The sequence below is a fragment of the Nyctereutes procyonoides genome, unplaced genomic scaffold, assembly GCF_905146905.1.
Source record: "Nyctereutes procyonoides isolate TBG_1078 unplaced genomic scaffold, NYPRO_anot_genome, whole genome shotgun sequence".
In the NCBI taxonomy this organism is placed as follows: Eukaryota; Metazoa; Chordata; class Mammalia; order Carnivora; family Canidae; genus Nyctereutes; species Nyctereutes procyonoides.
Genome location: NW_026575042.1, coordinates 37,352,579 through 37,368,264, shown reverse-complemented (window position 1 = coordinate 37,368,264; position 15,686 = coordinate 37,352,579). Strand labels below are relative to the sequence as shown.

The 15,686-nt window shown below is 41.2% G+C and overlaps 1 protein-coding gene across 1 annotated transcript in view; it reads right to left on the bottom strand.

Annotated features, from left to right (window-relative positions):
• SLC25A36 (solute carrier family 25 member 36) overlaps positions 1-12,581 on the bottom strand; it is a 37,211-nt gene extending 24,630 nt beyond the window's left edge. Inside the window, exon 1 of the mRNA XM_055321139.1 lies at positions 12,290-12,581. Coding sequence (XP_055177114.1) covers positions 12,290-12,330 — 41 coding nt within the window. The 5' untranslated portion in view covers positions 12,331-12,581. The remainder of the gene's footprint in view (positions 1-12,289) is intronic.
• Positions 12,582-15,686: the final 3,105 nt, after the last annotated feature.

Here is a 15,686-nt window from a genome sequence, read left to right as displayed (position 1 = left end):
TACGAGAAAATGAAAGACATCTACTTACTTCGTAAATTAGTAAACACACATTTAAGACTGTAAAATGGGTGAGCAACTGGGGCTTTACCAAGGTACTAAAAGGTAAGATTTTTTATTTTAAAAGACTAAACAATTTTAACGTTTCATTTGACTGCATACAGCTTTAGTACCTGGGCTTAATAGTTACCCAGCAAGAATAAAGACTCCAAATGGTTGGTACTGTTACGATCCTTATCTGAGGTATATCGTTATCTCTTAAACCCATCCCATTTTTCAAAAGTCAAGAAATGGTCTTCAGAGCAATAAAAATTAAGCACTGATGGATAATCATGTTTCCTACTTTAAATATTCAAATACTCAGAAGTGTTTTACTTATTAAAAAAAAAAAAGACATCTGAGTCTCAAAATTAGTATATTAGCCCCATATCATGTATTGTATTCTTACTATAAAGTTCAGCTAGAAGAATCCAATCTAAATAAAAAAACTGATCACCAAAACAAAATAAAAGCTCTTAACAAATAACATCATTTAAACTTTTTTAAGGAATATAAGAGATAGGCCAAGTAGTTATTCTTTTTACATCCAAGAGTTGAAGTGGGGGTGGGGGGGGTGCCTAGGTGGCTCAGTCTGCCTTCAGCTCAGGTCATGAACCCAAGGTCCTGGGATTGAGCCCCGCGTTGGGCTCCCAGGTCAATGAGGAGCCTGCTTCTCCCTCTCCCTCTGCCTCTGCCTCTTCCCCTGTGCTTTCTCTCTCTCAAACAAATAAATAAATAAATCATATTTTTTTAAAAATGCAAGAGGAGAAATAATTTTCTCTTAAACCACTAATAGCTAGCTACAAAGTGAAACCTTGAGAACTGCTTTCTAACCAGAGGAAAATTACTCAAGAGCTCTTACCAAAGTCAAAGAGAAAAAAGACTAAATCAGAAGTAACCTGGACTTCTACATGGGCATTAAAGGAAGAAAAAGCAAGCAGCCCACCATAGGAATATACTGAACAATTCTACCTCCAGAATTAAAAAAAAAGTGTGTGTGTGTGTGTGTGTGTGTGTGTAGAAATAGAAGATACTCACTCTTTGAAAGAAATTAAGAAAATGAAGACTAGCCAAGTCTGAGAGAAAATATTTGCAAAACACACATTTGATAAAGTGCTTATATTCAGAAACACAATTCAATGATAAAAACACATCAAAAAAAAAAAGCTGGAAAAGACCACCAGATAAATGGATGCAAATAAATAGATTTTTTTTCAAAATCATTTATCAGGAAAATGCAAATTAAAAGCACAATGAACTATAACAATGTATCTATTAATGGCTAAAACTAAAAAGAATGAGAACAGCCAAGTGCTGAGAAAGACCAACTGAAAATCTCATACATTGCTGGTGGGAATGCAAAATGGTAGGCATTTTAGAAAAATGGTTTTAAAAAACACACAAAAAACCCTCAGAAAAAGTAGCTTGTTGGTTTCTTACAAAGTGAAACATACAACTGCCATGCAACCCCACTCCTAAGTATTGAGCAAGAAGAAATCCACAGATCTAGGTCTACACAAAAACCTGTCCATGCATATTTACAGTAGCTTTACTCCTAATAGCCCAAAACTAGAAACCTAAATGTCTATCAACTGATGAAGGCTAAACAAGTGATGGTAATTATTACTGTTCTGCAATAAAAAGCAACAATCTGGATGAATCTCAAAAGCATTATGCTAACTGAAAAAAGTCAAGGACAAAAGATTTTTATTTTAGGACATTTTCATTTTTATGATCTTTTGGAAAAGGGAAAACTAGAAGAACAGAAATTAGATCAGTGATTACCAAGAGGTAGTGGAGTAGGTAGGAACTGACGGCAAAGGGCAGGAAGGAATTCTTGGGATACAAGAAATGTTTTATATCCTATGATAGTAGTCATAGTACCTTATATGTTTGCCAAAACTCAACTGAATTATGCACTTAAAAAATTTTATTTGGTGAATTTTATTGTATATACCTTGATAAATCTGATGAAAAAACGGAGTATGTGAAAACTAGTCAGAAATCTGGGGATCCCTGGGTGGCTCAGCAGTTTAGCGCCTGCCTTTGGCCCAGGGCGTGATCATGGAGTCCCGGGATTGAGTCTCACATCAGGCTCCCTGCATGGAGCCTGCTTCTCCCTCTGCCTGTGTCTCTGCCTCTCTCTCTCTCTCTGTCTTTCATGAATAAATAAAAAAAAAAAAACTTAAAAAAAAAGATACGTGAAATATATGAACTACCTGGAATTGAATACAATTATATAATCTTAAAATTTTAATTATAATAAACTTAATGTTTCTTAAAAATTCCACTTGAAGTTTTAAATAGGAAATTTTAAAAAATCAAACCCCCAAACCATAATTACAGTGTCAGAAATCAACACATCAATTGGATAAATAGTACAGCTATAAGGGATTTGAAACAAAATTAACTAGATCAAGGGGCACTCCATAATAACAGGTTGTATTTTTAAACAGCTATGAAATAGGCTTAAAACCTCATTACAGCTGACTCCCGAAAAAAATGGGGGCTGGAGGCACCATCTACCTCCACTCCACGTAGTCAAAATTCCACATATAACTTTTTTTTTTTTTTAAGATTTATTTATTCATGAGAGAGACAGAGAGAGAGGCAGAGACACAGGTTGAGGGAGAAGCAGGCTCCATGCAGGAAGCCCGATGCGGGACTCAATCCTGGATCCCGGGATCCTACCCTGAGCTGAAGGCAGACGCTCAACCACTGAGCTACCCAGGTGTCCCACCACATATAACTTTTGACTCCCCAAAAACTTAATTTCTAATAGCCTACTGCTTAGTGGAAGTCTTACAATAACAGAAACAGTTGACATATATTTTGTATATGTATTATATAATGTATTCTTATTATAAGGCTATGAAAATGTTAAGAAAACTACATTTACAGTACTGTTATTTATTTTTAAAAATCCATGTACAAGTGAACCCTATCAGTTCAAATCCATGTTGTTCCAGGGTCAACTTTATATAAAAGGCCACAAGGAAAATCCTTAACAGAATCCACAAGTTTGTTTCTGTTAATTGTTGAGGCCTAAGTGGCAAGAAATGTGAATCACCACAGTAGACGCTGTAGCATATGCTGCAGAACTCAAGACAGCCTGTGGAGTAAAACACATTGTATTCACACTACGATAATTATTTACTTGAAATAAAACATATTTTAAAAATATATTTATTTATTCATTCATAAGAGACACACAGAGAGAGGCAGAGACACAGGCAGAGGGAGAAGCAGGCTCCCTGTGGGAAGCCCGATGTAGGACTCAAACCTGGAATCCCGAGATCACTCCCTGGGCCAAAGACAGACGCTCAACCACTGAGCTATCCAGGCGTCCCCATACCTGTTTTTAACTTGAATTTACCTAGCTTTTTAAAAACTGTTTAGTATATTTACTTAATTATTAAATTAATTGAACATAAAAACCAAATAGGCCCAAAATTTATAATAACCATGTATATCGGGGATCCCTGGGTGGTGCAGCGGTTTAGCGCCTGCCTTTGGCCCAGGGCGCGATCCTGGAGACCCGGGATCAAATCCCGCGTCGGGCTCCCGGTGCATGGAGCCTGCTTCTCCCTCTGCCTGTGTCTCTACCTCTCTCTCTCTCTCTGTGTGACTATCATAAATAAATAAAAAATTAAAAAAAACCATGTATATCTATCTGTTTTGGTTTTACATTCCATAAAACATAAAAAATGTATTCTTGGTTTTCAAAATGAACATGAATTACTTCTATAATTAAAATAAATAAAAACAGAGATATTCAGGACACCTGGGCAGCTCAGTCAGTTAAGCTAAATCTTGATCTCAGCTCAGGTCTTGATCTCAGAGTTGTGAGTTCAAGCCCCATGCTGGGCTCCGTGCTGGACAGGAAGCCTACTTAAAAATAAAACAAAAAACAAGGACACCTGGCTGGATTCATCAATGGAGTATGCACCTCTTGATCTTAAGGTTGTGGGTTTGAGTTCCACAATGTATGTAGAGATTACTTAAATAAAAAAGCTTAAATAAACAAATTAATTTTTAAAAAACCAGAAAAAGTTAACACAAAGGCCAAGATTCCTGTCCAGTCACTTGTGGCTACAAAAAAATAAACCTATTATACAAAAACAACCTATTGAGGGAAAACAGCCTTGTTGTAAAGATGATATGATATGACCCATGTAAAGTATTTCATGACATGGCACACAGAAAATTATAAATATTAGCTACTTAAGTTATCAGTATCTATTACAGATAGCAATAACTGAAATTCCAACATTAACTATTACAAATACTTTATGGTCAGACCACAGATAAGATATATAAAGATATCTAAAAAAATTCACCAAACAATGAGGATCTAAATTATACAGAGTTGGGGGGATGGCTTAAATGGGTATACACACAAGCATTAGGTTGTCCTGAAGTAGTTTTATGTTATGAAATTCAATGCATATAAGCATAAGGGTGACAATCTTATATCTCTCATGCTGTTTTTGTCTTAACGTCACTTAAAATTATTATGCATTGTGAACTCCAATTAGAATTGATGGAGAGAACAAAACTATTGGAATCAAACACTAATGAAAACTGTATTAACAACAGATTGTTTCCTCTCCATGTCAAAAATCTCATTGTCTAAAGAAATATGCCACCAGGACAGAGAGAACCAGGGGAGAACCGAACGAGACCCACAATTTCAAGCAATGAAGCATACAGGAAGGGGTAACTGACTTAGCAAAGACGAAGACAGGCTGGCAGAAGGAAATACCAAAGAAAAGCTCTGCAGAATCTCAGAGGCCTAAGGATTAGTGCACTAAGTATTTACGATGGGGGTGAGGTAAAAACTGAAAACAGAAGGGGCTATATAGCAAAGGTGGGATACTCAGGTGGGATCTCCCCCACCCCCCTCACACTGGGTAAAACTATATCCCCAGGCAGAAGCTTCATTCTCTAAAGAACATAAACTGAAGAACCTCTGACGTCAGGTTTCACAGGTAGAATCAATAGATACCAAAACAAAAAACCAACTTCTACACCAAGTGGAGCTACCACAATCTTTTAAAATGCTGGGAACAAAGATTCCATCAACGTCCACACAAAGGTAAAAGGTCACATACATAGGAGAGATGTCAGAATAGCATCAGAATTCCCAACAACTGATCACTGGTTCTAGAATTCTATACCACATCTGTCAAGCAGAAACTTGCCGACGAAGAAATATTTAGTAGTTTCCTACCTTGTACCTTTTCCTACACAGCTACTAAAGAATGTGCTCTAGAAGAGATTAATCTAAAAGAATATTCCAAGTAATTATGTTGTACATCTAAAACTAATATAATATTATTGTCCATTACATTTCAATAAAATGGAGAGGGGGACTGAATTTAAGAACAGAATAAATAACCCAGAAAGAGGAAGAAAGGAATTCCAAGATAACAGTGAAATGTCAGGCTTAGAAAATAACCAGTCCAGAAAGGATTTGGTGTTAACAGTACAGAGGGATGAAGATCTACAGGAAATAAAATACTGATGTGAATATATCTGATCATATGAAACTAAATATTCAAGTACTCACATAACTGAGCAAATATTTTTAAATGTGTAGTAATTATTAATTCCAGCGGGGGGGGGTTATTATTCAAGGAAGAAAAGATCAACATCAATCACATTTATATTGTCACAATAAGGTAACATTAACTATTTAACCAAAAAATTGTGATGTAATTATATGTTGAGAAGATAGAAAGAAAGGGGAAATAAATAGTATAACTAATCTGCACCTACCAGAAGAAAGTTTGAAGAAAATTCTACATAGCTCAGACATATAGGAAGTTCTCACTAGGAAGGAGATGTGTGGGGAGGGGAGCTGGGGAATGCTGATTAATAAAAATCTTAAAGCAGCTTTTTAAAAAATACCATATGCAGGAGTACCTGGGTGGCTCAGTTAAGCATCTGCCTTAGGTTCAGGTCTTAATCCTGAGATACTGGGATCAAGTCCCACATCGTTGGGCTCTCTGCTCAGCAGGCAGGGAGCCCGTTTCTCCCTCTCCTTCTGCCCCTTGCCTGTCTGTGCTATCGCTTACTCTGTCAAATAAATTAAAAAAAAAAATCATACACAACTCATTTATTTTTAAAATAATTTTAATCAAAATCTTAACTTTTTAAACAGCAGGGGTTTTTATTTTTTATTATTTTTTTAAAAGGTTTTATTTATTTATTCATGAGAGACACAGAGAGAAAGGCAGAGAGAGAAGCAGGCTCCATGCAGGGAGCCTGATGTGGGACTTGATCCTAGGATCCTGGAGCCAAAGGCAGACGCTCAACCACTGAGCCACGCAGGCGTCCCCAGCAGGGGTTTTTAAATGGAAAATGTAGTCCATGCTTCTGGGACCCACTCACTGGACCCCATGAAAAAAATGATATATATGACGTGCAGGTATCTTTGACTCAGTACTCCAAAATAAATCCAGAATCTTGACCACTGCTCATATTTATCCTGGTCGAAGCCACTGATTTCTACTGTAACTCTAATTAGAGTGTAATACATAAACTGCTCCTGCCTCAGGATCTGTTCTTGCTGTTTCATCTGTGATATTCTTGCCTCCTTATCTTTGGAAAGTTGTCATTTCTTAACGAGGTCCCCTCCAATCACCATATATAAAATCCTTCACACTGCCTTTATCCACCTTCCTTGGGCTAGTCTCCTCTACAGCTCATACTGCCATTTAACATACTAAATATTTTATTTACTTTATCTTTTGTGTTCCCTGATGCTATAATGTCAGCATAAGGAAGTCAATTTATGTCCACTTACTATAACCCCAAAATCTCTGATAATGCCTGTGACATAGCAAGCACTCATGCTGAATGAGTGAGTGAACACTGCAGCATTTGGTAACTCAGGATTTAGGAGGTAGGAAACTGCATTTGGCCCAACTCCCTTATTCTGCACATAAGGAAACAAAAATCCTGCCAGGGAAAATTAGTTGCCCCAAGTTGACAGTCATTTAAAGGACAACACAAATCTGCTGATTCTTAGTCCAGCTCTTTCCCTTTCAAATCTCTGACTTCGATCCACAACAAATATTTTACATCAAAAAAAAAATTTTTTTTTACATCGACACAATATATCCACACGCACAAACATTTCACAGAATACTTTTATTTTTATAACGTTGGTCATAAATCAACCAAACTGATTTCATAATCCACTAATGGGTTGCTGTACAATTTGAAGCATGAGGTTTTATACTAAATTAGATGCAATTTAACGAGGAAGGATATAAAAGGAAAAATCTGTTCTTTATTGTTGTTGTTGTTTTTAATTCTTAGTGAGAGTCAGAGTGTGTAGGGGAAGGAGGGAGAGAATCCTAAGCAGGCTCCGCGCCCAGCAATGAGCCTCACAGGCTTTATCTCACAAACCTGAGGTCGCAACCTGAGCATCAAAATCACGAGCTGGACGTCTAACCAACTGAGCCACCCAGGCACCCCTCTTCTGTATTATTATTATTATACATCTTGAGTATCTTGAGTAGAGATATCTTCTATGCACTGGTCAATTTAGGGCAAGATTAAAACAGCAGGCTACTTAATAGATGGAAGCTAGGGACAACACATTCTAAGCTTCACAACTAAAGGGATGGGAGTACAAATATATTAAATATATACTATGTGTCTCATTTGTCAATCTATATGATCTTTGGACAGCACAATTATTTTATTAAGCAACCAAGTCATAAAACAATTAATGGGAAAGACTAGAAATTATTTTTAAAACATTCTACATAAAAACCGTAACATTTAAAATTATTTGTTTTATTCTATTCTCCCATAAAGAAAGTTTCTTAGCAATGAAAACTGAGTTAAATATTTTTTACTACTCATAATAGGCTAACTCTTCATGAACATGGATTTGCACAGCCAATATAATGCTTTTAAAAATTAGATAGAAATGTAGAATGTAATGTAGCTAAAAAGAATCCAGGATCAAGAAAGCCATGCAGAAGATCCTGCCATTTGCAACAACATAGATGAACATGGAAGACATTATGCTAAGTGACAAAAGCCTGACAGAGAAAAAAAAACCAAAAACAAACTACATGACCTCACTTAAATGTAAAATCTGAAGTCAAATAGCACAGAAGCATAAAAGGTGGGTATAGCAGGGGCAAAGAGGTGTGGGAAATGGGAAGGTACCAGTCAACACTACAAATTTAGTTATGTAGGATGAACAAGTCTAAAGTTCTAATGTATAGCATAATGACTAAAATTAGTACTACTGTATTGAACACTGGAATATTGTTTAGAGTAGATTTCAGGTGCTCTCACATATAAAAAATGGGAAGTACGTCAAATGTTGTCATTATCATTTCACTATGTACACTTACCCAGGCCTACACTTTCTTTTTGCCTTCTAACTGCTCCTGAGTCTCTCTGACCCAGTGATGTGGCCAATGAGTTAAGGTCAGTTGTAACTGTAATTACACCAATTTAATTTGCTACTAATAATAAAGTAGTGGGACACCCCGGTGGCTCAGCGGCTAAGCATCTGCCTTGGCTCAGGGCATGATCTGGAGTCCCGGGATGGAGTCCCACATTGGGCTCCCTGCATGGAGCCTGCTTCTCCCTCTGCCTGTGTCTCTGCCTCTCTCTCTCTCTGTGTCTCTCATGAATAATAATAATAAAAAATAATAAAGTAGTAAGTTGGAGCTTTATTGTTAAATGAAAAAATTACTGTTCAAAGTCATTTGCTGATTTGCTTTAAGTGCTTTAATTGGCAAAGAATTCCAAGAAAGAATAGCCAAGTTTGGTAGCTAAAATGCATACAAGTTCATTATTGTATAACATCAAAAATCTTGGGGCAGCCCTGGTGGCGCAGTGCTTTAGCGCCGCCTGCAGCCCAGGGTGTCATCCTGGAGACCTGGGATCGAGTCCCAAGTCTGGCTCCCTGAATGGAGCCTGCTTCTCCCTCTGCCTGTCTCTACCTCCCTCTCTCTCTCTGTGTGTGTCTCTCTCATGAATAAATAAATAAAATCTTTAACATCAAAAATCTAGAAAGGACAGTTTCTAAGGTTTATTCCTATTTGAGACAATCTCTCCCTCAAAAAAGAAAAAAGCAAACTGCCTCTTGGTGGATGGCTGGCACAATAACCACACAATATATAGTTCTATTAAAGAACTTAATACATACACAGTTTTATTGAAAATACAGCTTAAATCTTACATCCTTTTTGCAGGTTGTCACGAACTGCCTTCGCAATTCAAACTGACCTAACTAATGACCTTATAAACTGTGAATATTAATTCTGGCAAAAATTATAATGGGAACAAAGAGTATCTTTTAAAGAAAGCATAAATTACGCATGTCACCCAGACCCAAGTTCCAGTGCTGGTCTGTTGCAAATGTTCCTGATTTAATAAGATAGCTACTAGACTTGTTATTAGAAATCTCTCTGAGATCCTAATAAATACAATACCTGAATATAATTATAATCATCAGGAAACAATCCAAAGGCCCCCTACTCAGACAATTTTTGACTAAGATTAAATAAATGCTACTGTGAAAGATTATTTAATTCTATTAAAATATACTGAGTTTTCATAACTTAATCTGATACCCAGGCACAATAGCTAATAAGAAGCTCTCTCACCTTTTCTGTAATTACTTATTGCTAAAGTAAAAAATAACTTTCTTCAATGCTAATTAATATAATTCTATCAGTATAAAAGATAATGATATCCAGGTTTTTTTTTTCTTTTTTTTAAAGATTATTTATTCCCGACAGACAAGAGTGAGGGGGACTCGATCCGGAGTCTCCAGGATCATACCCTGGGCTGAAGGTGGCGCTACACCGCTGAGCCACCGAGGCGTCCCTGAAATCGTTTTTTTATGAAGAATGTCCCAGAAGTGACAGCCTAAATAGGCAACTTTCATATATAAAAGAACTCAACATCTTCGATTGAAAACAATGTTACTGACACAACATGCATTCCACAAAGTTACATACATACCTCCAGCATATTCTACAAAATTGGCTTTATATAATACAGAGCTGGAAGGATCTGTAAAGATTATCTGCATTTCCACAATGCTTACAATACAGATTTCCAGGATATTCTACAAAATGGGCTTTATATAATATAGAGCTGGAAGGAGCTGTAGAGATGATTTACCTCTCATTTTACACATATAGAAAGCTGTTGGACTTTGGGTAAATCAATACACCTCAGTATTTTTCCATATTTTTAAGGGGTTGAACCAGATGATCTTTGCCATCCTTCCTAATTCTAATATTCCTCTAAAAATGATAAACTAGAAAAAAAAAGATAAACTAGCTTTTATTGCAAATTACACAACCACATGTAAATATACAATCAAGAAATACAAAAGAAGGGAATTTTTACAAGGCTGGTAACCTATGCCGTGTCAGGCCCTGCATTAGAGTACCTCATTTAATATTCTAACTAACCTGCAAATGCTAGGTTCTTTTGGAAGGGGAGGCTCCTAAATCTATTGCTGTTTAGATGCTGCAAAAACTCTTCATTTCTGCTTTTAAATAAAAGGCTAATAAAGGAGGGCCTTTACATATATTAATAACAAAAAAGAGGGGATCCCTGAGTAGCGCAGCGGTTTGGCGCCTGCCTTTGGCCCAGGGCGCGATCCTGGAGACCCGGGATCGAATCCCACGTCGGGCTCCCGGTGCATGGGGCCTGCTTCTCCCTCTGCCTGTGTCTCTGCCTCTCTCTCTCTCTCTCTGTGTGTGACTATCATAAATAAATAAAAATTAAAAAAAAATAACAAAAAAGAGACAGACGATGTTAATTCAAACTGAGAATTCAGTGCCATCAAGCTAAGGTGCCCCTACATTTAACAAAACTTGATATATGAACTTTGAATGCAGGGTAATAGAAATGTTAGAACCCGGGAAGGGCCTTAGAGATCATACAGTGCACCTTCCTCATCTTACAAATGAAGCAATCAAAATAACAGGTTTTGTCCATTTTTCGCTCAAATTAAAACAGCAAGACGTAGATGTGCAGTCAGTCTCCCTTTCAGATATTACCCTGTGATGGAATCACAGGAGAAAGCCTGATTATTTGCCTAACGTCTTTACAAGAACATCTACATGGCTAATGGGCCAAAAAAATAATAATTTGCCAAGACGACTGGTCAACGTATCAGAAACACGGATCATGGGTAAAAGTACGAGAAATACGGAAAGTAAACGAAGTCTAAACTTGGGTCTGTCGGATTAAAAGGAATTTTTTTCTTTTTTCTACTCCACAACCGTGGCTGGCCCATGACACCGTGTGCAGGAAAAGTCTGCGGAGTGAACGCGCCAACCCAAGGAAAGCGGTGGCATCTTTGGGGACAAAGTCTTCAAAGCGGCCGATTTTAAAGACAGAAATGCAGCACCCTTTAGGGGGATGCGGCTTTACAGGGTCATATGTAGACAGAAAGGAGCCTCAGCGTAAGTCACCGTAGCCATTTTTTTGAGGACTACGGTGCTACAGATGAGTGACTCCAAAATGCTGGGATCTCCCCCCAAATAATTTGGAAGGTGAAAAAAGAGAGAGAGAAGGCTCGGCGGGCCCAGCCGACGCCGTGCCGCGTCCCGGCCCCCTCGGGAGGCCGCAGGGGCCCGGGCCCGCGCACGCAGCAGCCGCCCGACCGCCCCGGCCTTCGCCCGGGAGCACCCGGAAAGCAGCGGGCCTAGGGGGGCCTCGGGTGCAGGAGAGCCCGGCCCAGGCGCTGCCGCCGGGCACGCACCGCATCCTGCAACCTGGAAGAGCTCCCCGGCAGGCAGCTAGCTCCCCGCTAGAGCTCCCGGGGCCCGAGAACCCCAAGGCCCCCGCCCCGCCCCGCCCCGCCCCTGGAGCCCACCCTGGCCGCGGGCGGCGGGGCGGCCGCTCCCCGAGCTCCGGGCCCGCGTGAGCGACGTGCCGAGGCCTCGGAGGCCTCGCAGCCCGCGCCGCCGGGGGGGGGGGGGGGGGGGGGAGGGGGAGGGAGGGAGGAGGCCGCCCCGGCGCCCATTTTGTCCCGGGCCTCCGCGCCTCCGGCCGGTTCCCCAGGCCCCGGAGCCCCCGCGAGGCCTGCAGCCGCGCTCCGAGCCGCGCGGCCCCGCACCCCCGCCCCCGCCCCCGCCCCGGCCCCGCAGCCCGCCGTCCCGCCCCGGCTCCATCCCTCCACCGTCCCCGCGGGCCTCAGGCCCCGGCCCCCCCCCCGCCCGCCCGCCCGGCCCGGCCCGGCCCGTACCCCCCGGCAAACAGGTGCACCAGCGTGTCCCTCTGGGTCATCCTCTCTCCCGCATGTCCTCCGGGCGCTGGTGGGGGACGCGGACCCGGCCCCGGCCCCGGCCCCGCGGCGGCCGGCAGCTGCGGACCCGGTGTAGAGTCGCGCGGCGCCCCGGGAGCGGCGCGGGGGGAGCGGCTGCGGAAGGCGACCGGCGCGGCCCTCCCCGCGGCGCTGCTGCCGCGCCGCGTCCCGCCCCGGCGGAGCGCTCCCGACCAGAGCCCGAGGGCGAGGGCGAGGGCGGCGGCGGCGGCGGCGGCGGCGGGCGAGGCTGCGCGCCCGGCCTCGGAGATTCCGGTGACCCCCGACATAAACAGAGGCTCCCATTGGGCCGCGCTGCGTGACGTCATGCGGCCGTCATGCCTCTTTCACGTGATCGCCGAGGGTGGTTTTTTTTTTTTTTTTTTTCAATGAAAGCGGCCGGGGGGGGGGGATGGGGGGCGGGGCGGAGCGCGTGTCCCGAGGGTAGTAGGTCACGGAGCTCCTGCGCCTGGTCGCGGGCCGCGGGGGCTGCGCGGGGGCTGCGCGGGAGCCGCCGGGGCCAGGGCCCGGCCGACGGGTGGGAGCCCCGCGCTCCAGCCCGGACCACGTGAGGAACACGCTGCTCTCCCAGTTTGCCAGCGTTCCTGGGCTCTGACTTTTTTTTTTTTTTTTAACAATTTTTTTTCGTAAATAGCAATTTCAGGTTTACAAAAAAATTGAGAGGGGAATACAAAGATTTTGCATTCACCCCATCTTTGATTCATTTTTTGAAAATTGGATGTATGGCCTTCCTAGCATTTGGGGACCGTTTCTTTTTTATGTTTTTTTTTATTTTTTTTTCGTTTTTTTTTTCTTTTTTCGTTTTTTTTTTTTTTCGTTTCTTTTTCATAGCAGGTTTTTTTTTGGGAGGGGGGAGGGTATCATGTATATGCCATAAACCACTTATTTATTTATTTATCTATTTATTTTTATAAATTTATTTTTTACTGGTGTTCAATTTGGCAACATATAGAATAACACCCAGTGCTCATCCTCAACCACCTATTTAAAGTGCATATGTACCTCAGGCGGTGCGTGGGAAAGGCTTTTGCATAAGTACAATGTTTACAAACCATATTTGTAATAGAAAATCGGGATCAGGAGGGAAGGGAGAAATAAATCGTGGACCGTTCCTACTGTGCAATATGCAGTTGTGACAAGGAGTAAGATCCGTATGGAAAAAAAGAAACTCTGAGGCCTAGTAAAATGAGACAGGAAGGTAATTTAAAAACCAAGGTTTATTTTAGAAAGAATAAAGAGAACATTTACTAATACTTCTAACCAGCAAATGTTTCATATATATAGCTGCATACATCAAAGACTCAGGTAAAGAAAATGTGTTGTTTCTCCAGAATATGGTGACTCAAGATGTTTAATTTTTATTAATTACTAATTTTTTTAAAAGATCTATTTATTTATTCATGATAGACAGAGAGAGAGAGAGAGAGAGAGAGAGAGGCAGAGACCTAGGCAGAGGGAGAAGCAGGCTCCTTGCAGGAAGCCTGATGCAGAACTCGATCCCAGTTCCTGGGATCATGACCTGGGCCCAAGGCAGGCGCCCAACCACTGAGCCACACAGACGTTCCAGTAATTATTTTTACGATGCACAAAAGTACAGAAAATAATATAACACATAATCTGTACTTATCACCTACCCTGAACAAATGTTAATATTTTCCACCTGTTTGTTGGGTAACTTCCATTCCACCTGCAAGGCCCTCACCACCCATTCCCATCCAGGTGGGATTATCCAGGGCGAACCTGACTTTCTTTGCAGGGCCACTTTCTTCACAGAGTCCCCCCTGATTGCCTCAGCTCTCTATGTGCTCCTAAATTTCTGCAAAACGTACACACTTCATGCCACTGGCAAATGCCACAGTTATTTTTCACCTGTAAAATAGGCCCAAGAGTACCCCACTTCCCCAGGTAGTTGTGAGGGCTAAATATATTAAAATGTGTAAAGCATCTGCAACAGTGCTGTAAAATGCTAATTTACATTTTAGAAATGTAAATAAAATTAGTATTATTTTACTGTCATATTCTTGATAACAAAAGTATAAATCAAAAAAAAAAAAAAAAAAAAAAAAGGGATCCCTGGGTGGCGCAGCGGTTTGGCGCCTGCCTTTGGCCCAGGGCGCGATCCTGGAGACCCGGGATCGAATCCCACGTCGGGCTCCTGGTGCATGGAGCCTGCTTCTCCCTCTGCCTATGTCTCTGCCTCTCTCTCTCTCTGTGACTATCATAAATAAATAAAAATTAAAAAAAAAAAGTAGCAGGGGGCACCTGACTGGCTAAGTACGTAGAGCATGAGACTCTTGATTTCTGGGTGGTGAGTTCCAACTCCGTGCTGGGTGTGGAGATTATGTAAAAAAAAAAAAAAAAAACACACAAAATGGCAGCCGATACCTCGTGAGCACTTACTAATATGCCAGGCTCCAATCTAAGCACTCTACAGCATTCTCTTATTAAACTACACTGTGGTAAGCAATGTTATCCCCCCAATTTTCCATGAAGAGCCTGAGGTGTAGAATATAATTAAGTAACTTGTTCAAGATTAACCAGTTCATTCAGGAGGAGCTTGGATTTGAATCTACCAGAGTCTGTCTGATTCCAGAGCTTCAGGTGGTGAAATAATAGCTGCTCATTAGAGGAGGGAAATTTTGAAAAAACAACAACAACAACAACAACAACAAAACCCCCCAAAAAACGGGATCCCTGGGTGGTGCAGCGGTTTGGCGCCTGCCTTTGGCCCAGAGGGCGATCCTGGAGACCTGGAATCGAGTCCCACGTCGGGCTCCCGGTGCATGGAGCCTGCTTCTCCCTCTGCCTGTGTCTCTGCCTCTCTCTCTCTCTGTGTGACTATCATAAAAAAAAAAAAAAAAAAATTAAATTAAATTTAAAAAAAAACACCAAAAAACCAGAAAAGTAGAAATAAAAATTGGCATCCAGCCATATTGCCCCAAAACCATTGCATTAGCATTTGGGGACCATTTCTTTCTTTTCTACAGCAGGTTTGGGGGGAGGTATCATGTATATGTCATCAACCACCTATTTAAAGTGAATAAATTAGTGTTTTTTTAGTATGTTCTCATAGTTGTACAACCATCACTACTATCTCATTCTAGAGCATTTTCCTCACTCAAAAAGAAACCCTACATTTGCTAACAGTCACTTCTAATCTCCTCTCCTCCTGTCTTCTGGTAACCACTAATGCACTTTCAAATCTTTCTAGAAGATTTGCCTAATCTGAACTTTTCATGTAAATAGAATCATACAATACGTGCCTTTTTGTGTCTGGTTTCTCTCACTAAGCATGTTTCCAAGGTTCATCCATGTTATA